The sequence below is a fragment of the Dicentrarchus labrax genome, unplaced genomic scaffold, assembly GCF_905237075.1.
Source record: "Dicentrarchus labrax unplaced genomic scaffold, dlabrax2021, whole genome shotgun sequence".
Classification (NCBI taxonomy): Eukaryota; Metazoa; Chordata; class Actinopteri; family Moronidae; genus Dicentrarchus; species Dicentrarchus labrax.
Genome location: NW_026136723.1, coordinates 2,758,356 through 2,765,162, shown reverse-complemented (window position 1 = coordinate 2,765,162; position 6,807 = coordinate 2,758,356). Strand labels below are relative to the sequence as shown.

Sequence of the window (6,807 nt, the reverse complement as noted above, 5' to 3'; positions counted from 1 at the left end):
AACCCGTTAACGTCCACAGACGCCGCGGCGCAGGTTTCTCCAGTTAGTCACTGCGCGTTGCTCTTTATGTTCCAGGTAAACACCTCTGCAGCAGCAAAGGTTAGGACATTTAACCTCCTTTCATACACACATTTTCTGTTACAACGTAGATTCATTCAGAGATCTGCTGGGTTTTTTTCCTGGTCCAGTGTTTCCATTAACAGACCTGTTCTAATGTGTTCCTATGAGATTAAATGAGTGTGATACAGAAAGGGCTTCGGAAGGGGCTTTATTAAGACACCATCTTTATGTGAAATCAAACATTTTGTTGTGTTTCTACGTCAGATTTAACCGGAAACAATCAGTGAGGCTTTTAACAAACTAAATATGAGTCACTAGTCCCGACTGGCTTAAAGTCTCCTCTTCTGTTTCTCTACAGGAACTCAAACACATTTTATTAAGTCAAACTGTTCCTCTGAGGAACACCTGAGATAATTAAACATTGGTGGAGAAATGATTTTACCACATCTGGTTTTATCTGACTGACGATTTAAAACCATAAACTATAAATAAACCCGTCTGTGTGAGGGCCCCTGTAGTCTGTGTGAGGGCCCCTGTAGGTTGAGGTCTGAGCTCTGGTGGATCCGGCTCCATGTGAACTCACTCTGTCTCCCCTCAGACGCTGAACGGCTCTCTGACTCTGGAGCTGGTCAACGAGAAGTACTGGAAGGTCCGGAAGCCTCTGGAGCTTTACTACGCCCCGACCAAGGAGCAGCAGCAACCGGCACAGCAGCCTCAACAGAAGTCTCCTCCTCCTCCACCACCTCCTCCTCCTCCACCACCACCTCTTCCTCCTCAGAGGGAGGCGTGAGTTGGAGACGCTCACCGCTTCAACCACACGTCTCCGCCTGAAGGTCAAAGTTCACCCATTTCCAAACGTACCGACGTTAACGGTTGTTTGAAGAGTGAAATCTGACCTGAGATCAGCAGCCGGTAAACGTCTGTACTGAAGATCTGGGATCAGAAACCTGGAGGCACCAGTAGGATCTCTTTCCTCTCTGGCTTTATTATCTTATTACTTATAAATATTAAAATCTGTGCAGAGTCTGCTGCGGCCTCGAGCTGCTCCGATCGGCAGGTTTCACTTTTATTACTTTTATTTATTCCTCCTAAGAACAGATAGAAATATTGGAGCACATTTCAGACAGGAACTATTAAAATTCAATTAAATATGTCGTCAAATTTAAACGTTTTAAGTAACAATTTCTAAACTGGGATAATCTTAGAATAGTATGTTTTTCTGCAGGTTACATTTAAGACTTTATTAATGAAATTTAAGACCTATTTTATGTCCATGACGGCAGAAAAATAAATAAAAACCACTAAAGATATGACGGATAATCGATATTGGTTCCGTATCGGTTTGGTTTTGTAGTTAAAGCACGATCAATACAGATCTTTCCCCAAAAAAACACATTTAAAAGATAAAAACAAATACAACTTTAAACTACTAACGTGTGAAATAATGTTTTTTATTTATTTTACTTTATTTTGGGACCAGTTTATATTCCAGCAGGACAAAGGCGGCTTTATTTACCGCCTGTAGACTTTTTATAAAATTTAAAATTAAGAATTAAATTAAAAGAATGAACTCAAGAGTCTCCATATCGGGGAGACAAATATTTGAATCCATCTGTAATGTTTAAATATTTAAGGCCTAAAATTGAGATTATCGGGTAAATTAGCGTCTCATCATTTTAAATTCTGTCCGATATGTGAAAGTTATTTTCTCCATAAATATCACCAAAGATGTAAAGTCTAATAATCTGAACATTTACTTCACTTTAGTTCACTGAAGTTAATAGAAGCTCGTTTCTGAGGAGAAAAAAGATCCTGTAAGTAATTATAGAGAAACTTTATTTAAAGTTTCTCGTTATAATTACTAACAGGATCTTTTTATTTCCCGTCACATTGGCAGAAATTAGCTTCCGTAGCAGTTTATTGATCTCGTTTGACTTCAGAAATAATCTGAATAATAAAGAAACGTCTCCGTCTTTCTTTTTTTCTTTCTTTGATTTCATTTCACGACTGAAGCGCTGTGCTGCGTTCGCTGGTCACGGAACCAGTGTGGGACCTCTCGGCACTGATGAATAATAAGTCATTACTTCTTTAAACGCACCATCGCTTGTTCAAGCTGCTTATTCTGCTTTAAGGGCTGTGGAGGAGATAGAGCCTATCCCAGAATGCACTGGGGTAAGACAGGGTGAATATACATCTGCTATATTTTACAATAAACAATTTTCTTATTTTCCCGCCTCTCGAGATGTAGCTGTTTGACCCTCTTGACCTCCTGTAAAGTGTTTTATTATTAGTAGGTCTGCATTAATCACAGGGAGATCGCCGCTCATGAAGCCATAAACCTCCACTTTCTGTCTTTATGCACTTTATAGTTCCTGCAGCCATATTCAGTTTTTATGGAATATTTGTATATTAAGAACAATTTATGATGAATATTTCCTTTTTCTTCTGTTGGATAATAATTAACTCTTCTGTCAGCACAATAAAATCAATAATCTCACGTTTGGTGTCAAATGTTTTAAAGTTATTTTATGTTTAAGAGTTTCTATGGTGACTGTTTGATGCCACCAGAGTCCTTTTAAAGATGGTTAAATGTCTCCGAAGTGAAAGATGGAACCAGGACAGACAGATTTTATCAACTGTGGCTTTATTGAAACGAGGGGAAGCAGGGAGTTTACTTCTTCTTGGACACACCGACGGTGCGACCGCGACGGCCGGTGGTCTTGGTGTGCTGACCGCGCACACGCAGACTGGAAGGAAAAACAGAGGTTCAGAGTTTAAAATAAAGAACATGTGAAAGTCTGACAATTAAAGAATAAAACTAATTCATCTGATGACACACTGAGAACCTGTTGGTCAAACTTTAATATAAAATCAGGATTAACTGAAATACTTCTGTTAAAGTCTCAGAATAAACAGCAGGAGCCTCCTCTGTGTTAATGTGAGACAGATAATAGAGTTTATGATGGAGGAGCAGCTGCAGAGCTACGATCATATTCTGACTAAATGTTGTCGGCAACTAAACAAAGACAATAAAACATGAAACAGGATTTAAAGAGAGATTCTTTTCTTAAAGCGTCATTATAAAAAGCAGGTTTGTGTAATTCTCTTTAAAGATATACAGACAGCTGTAACTGCTCTCTAATGAGATCCAGTCTCTGGTGAAGAGGACAGACAGACAGGATCAGATGTCTTACCCCCAGAAGTGCCTGAGACCACGATGAGCCCTGATCTTCTTCAGCCTCTCCAGATCTTCTCTCAGCTTGTTGTCCAGACCGTTGGCGAGGACCTGGAGCGAGACGCAGCGACAGCGGAGACGTTCGTTAGTTCACACCAACCACAAACCGCCACAGTATATCTATAGAATACTGTATCTGCTCTCCTCTACTCATCTGCCCTCTGTAACCCTGAACTGACTGACGACCATGTGACGGACACTAGAGACATTAGAGCTGATATTTATTTCACATTTCATTTTGCTGAAGAAATCATTTCCAGAACAACACAGCAGCACTGGCTAACAATCGACCTGAAAATACAATGTCAAATATTCCCATAACTGGAAAACTATAGTGTCTAAAGTCCTGGGTTTCCAGGTTTTCCAGGATGTGTGGGAGTTTACGACTCTGACAGACAGTTGAGACGTTTAAAAGGCCGATATAATAACGATTGATTGGAGGAAGCAGACAGCTGGTCACCTACCTGGCTGTATTTGCCATCCTTGACGTCTTTCTGCCTGTTGAGGAACCAGTCTGGGATTTTGTACTGGCGAGGATTCTGCATGATGGTCACCACACGCTCCACCTGAGACACAAACACAGGACGGTGAACACAGGACGCCAACAACAGACAGCTGGAAGCACAAACTGCACACAGACACACAGACTGTGTGCTGAGAGAGACAGACAGAGAGGGAGACAGAGAGAGAGGGAGACAGACAGAGAGAGAGACACAGAGAGAGAGACAGAGACACACAGAGAGAGAGACACAGACAGAGAGGGAGACAGAGAGACAGACAGGCAGACAGAGAGAGACAGAGAGGGAGACACAGAGAGAGAGACAGACAGAGAGGGAGACAGAGATGACAGACAGGGAGACAGAGAGAGACAGAGAGGGAGACACAGAGAGAGAGAGAGGGAGACAGACACACAGAGAGAGAGAGAGAGACGGAGACACAGAGAGACAGAGAGAGAGACACAGACAGAGAGACAGAGAGAGAGACACAGACAGAGAGGGAGACACACAGAGAGAGAGGGAGACACACAGAGAGAGAGGGAGACACACAGAGAGAGAGAGGGAGACACACAGAGAGAGAGAGGGAGACAGACAGAGAGAGAGAGGGAGACACACAGAGAGAGGGAGGGAGACAGACACAGAGAGAGGGAGGGAGACAGACACAGAGAGAGGGAGGGAGACAGACACAGAGAGAGGGAGGGAGACAGACACAGAGAGAGAGAGGGAGACAGACACAGAGAGAGGGAGGGAGACAGACAGACAGAGAGGGAGGGAGACAGACACAGAGAGAGAGACACAGAGAGAGAGGGAGACACACAGAGAGAGGGAGAGACACAGAGAGGGAGACAGACACACAGAGAGAGAGGGAGACACACAGAGAGAGAGGGAGACACACAGAGAGAGAGGGAGACACACAGAGAGAGACACACAGAGAGAGAGGGGAGACAGAGAGAGAGAGAGAGAGACAGAGAGAGAGACACACAGAGAGAGAGACAGACAGAGAGAGGGAGGGAGACAGACACAGAGAGAGAACACAGAGAGAGAGAGAGACACACAGAGAGAGAGAGAGACACACAGAGAGAGAGGGAGACACAGAGAGAGAGGGGAGACACACAGAGAGAGAGAGAGACACACAGAGAGAGAGAGAGAGAGAGAGAGAGAGAGGGAGACAGACACACAGAGAGAGGGAGACACAGAGAGAGAGAGAGGGAGACACACAGAGAGAGAGGGGAGACAGAGAGAGAGAGGTAGACAGACAGACAGAGGGAGACAGACACACAGAGAGAGGGAGACAGACACACAGAGAGAGGGAGACAGACACACAGAGAGAGGGAGACAGACAGACAGACAGAGGGAGACAGACAGACAGACAGACAGACAGAAGAGACAGAGGAACTTCCTGTCTGATAACTGACTCATGTTTCACAGAACCAGGAAGAATGAACTGAACTTTATCTGGAGGTCTTATAGAGACAATCTACACATTAACCACCACCAACATATAAAATATAATAAAATATAAAATATATTAAACTATAATAAAATATAATAAACTATAACTGGAAGCAGCGGCTGAATAAAGTGAACATGTTCTCTAACGGGAGCGTTCAGTCTCTTTAATCTGATCCTCAAGAACACGATCTTATTGCTCCTTATCATACTAATAATCAATAATCGATCAGCTGACCGTCTACAACAGCACATATCCTCACCTCCTCATCAGTCAGCTCTCCCGCTCTCTTGCTGAGGTCGATGTCGGCCTTCCTCAGGACGACGTGGGCGTAACGTCTGCCGACACCCTGAGAGACATTAACACAGAGTGAGTGACCCGACCTCACAGGTGAGCGCCAGGTGAGCGCGCTGCAGGCGAGCACGCTGCAGGCGAGCACGCTGCAGGTGAGCGCGCTGCAGGCAGACACGCTGCAGGTGAGCTCGCTGCAGGTGAGCACGCTGCAGGCGAGAGCACGCTGCAGGTGAACCGCTGCAGGCGCAGGTGAGCGCGGGCACTCACTGCAGCGGACGCGGGCGCTTTAATAACGCGGCGCCGTGCAGAGAGAACCAGCTCACCTTGATGGCGGTGATGGCGAAGGCGATCTTCCTCCTGCCATCGATGTTCGTGTTGAGAACACGAAGAATGTGCTGGAACTTCTCGGGGATGACCAAAGACTGAAACCACAAACAGATCATGTGATCAGATTATTGATTGATTGACTATTGATCAGCTCCTACAGCGCTGAATGGAGGCAACCTTTATTAACTCCTTCACAAACACACAAACAGATTTATTGTTCCAACACATTATATTCTGTTCCACAGGCTGCTGGAGCTGCTTTACCCAACTTCAAACCAACTTCAAACCAACTTCAACCAACATTTACCCCCCTTAGAGAGTATTATTTACCCCCCCGGTGTGACTCTGCCGCCTCCCAACGTGATGCTACCGACATGTTAACACTTTGGGAATATTTCTGGAACTTTTCTGTAACTGTGCCAGAGTGGAAGACGAACTGTAACCGGACATAAATTCTGCTTTAACCCGGGATTAAACCCAGCGCTGCCTCCGTTAGCGTTAGCCCGGGTCAGCGCGGGAACTAAACCGCGTTAAAAGTCTATTTCTGAGTCTAATACATCAACAATTCAACGTCCCTCCGCTCGCTCAACGTCTTTAAAACTCACCATGAGTGTAACAGTGATAGGATAGTGAGTCTGACGCGAGATGATTGCGGATTAGAGAAGAAGTCCCGCTCGGTGGAAAACGTACTCACCATCTTGGAAGGAGGTTCCGTGCGAAGAGGAAGTCCACGAGATCTCGCGAGAGTTTCACCCTCTTCGGGAACGGAAGTCAGTGCATCACTTTTAAATCAGTCCGAGCGGAAAGTTAAACACCGGTTAACATAAAGTGAATCTGAAGCTATTATATTATTTATTATTATTATTATTATTATTATTATTATTATTATTATTATTATATAGCTTATTCTTCTCACGCTGTTTATAATCGTGTTCATATTTTAT

General features: G+C 44.3%; 2 protein-coding genes across 7 annotated transcripts in view; one reads left to right on the top strand and one right to left on the bottom strand.

The window, feature by feature from the left end:
• LOC127358037 (E3 ubiquitin-protein ligase RING2-A-like) overlaps window positions 1-2,557 on the top strand; it is a 7,525-nt gene extending 4,968 nt beyond the window's left edge. For 3 of the 5 annotated variants that reach the window (XM_051390901.1, XM_051390900.1, XM_051390902.1), the window contains exons 7-8: window positions 76-99; window positions 659-2,557. In XM_051390901.1, the coding sequence (XP_051246861.1) occupies window positions 76-99; window positions 659-850 (216 nt within the window). In that variant the 3' untranslated portion in view covers window positions 851-2,557. The remainder of the gene's footprint in view (window positions 1-75; window positions 100-658) is intronic. The other 2 variants (XM_051390904.1, XM_051390903.1) reach the window with 1 other exon arrangement.
• A 130-nt stretch (window positions 2,558-2,687) lies between these two features.
• On the bottom strand, window positions 2,688-6,669 carry rps18 (ribosomal protein S18). 2 transcript variants are annotated; one of them, XM_051390997.1, is made up of 6 exons: window positions 6,558-6,669; window positions 5,860-5,958; window positions 5,505-5,591; window positions 3,760-3,861; window positions 3,255-3,346; window positions 2,688-2,807 (listed from the first exon to the last, which is right to left on the bottom strand). In XM_051390997.1, the coding sequence occupies exons 1-6, from the start codon at window positions 6,558-6,560 to the stop codon at window positions 2,732-2,734; spliced, it is 459 nt and encodes a 152-aa protein (XP_051246957.1). In that variant the 5' UTR covers window positions 6,561-6,669; the 3' UTR covers window positions 2,688-2,731. The 2 variants fall into 2 exon arrangements, with proteins under 2 accessions (XP_051246957.1, XP_051246958.1); XM_051390998.1 differs by lacking the exon at window positions 6,558-6,669 and adding an exon at window positions 6,469-6,493.
• Window positions 6,670-6,807: the final 138 nt, after the last annotated feature.

Bases quoted from the DNA above. Each gene is read 5' to 3' on its own strand.
- rps18 (XM_051390997.1), bottom strand. The intron at 5,592-5,859 runs GTGAGCTGGTTC...AATGTCTCTCAG, and splicing joins TCGCCATCACCGCCATCAAG to GGTGTCGGCAGACGTTACGC. The intron at 3,347-3,759 runs GTAGGTGACCAG...GTCTCGCTCCAG, and splicing joins AGGATGGCAAATACAGCCAG to GTCCTCGCCAACGGTCTGGA.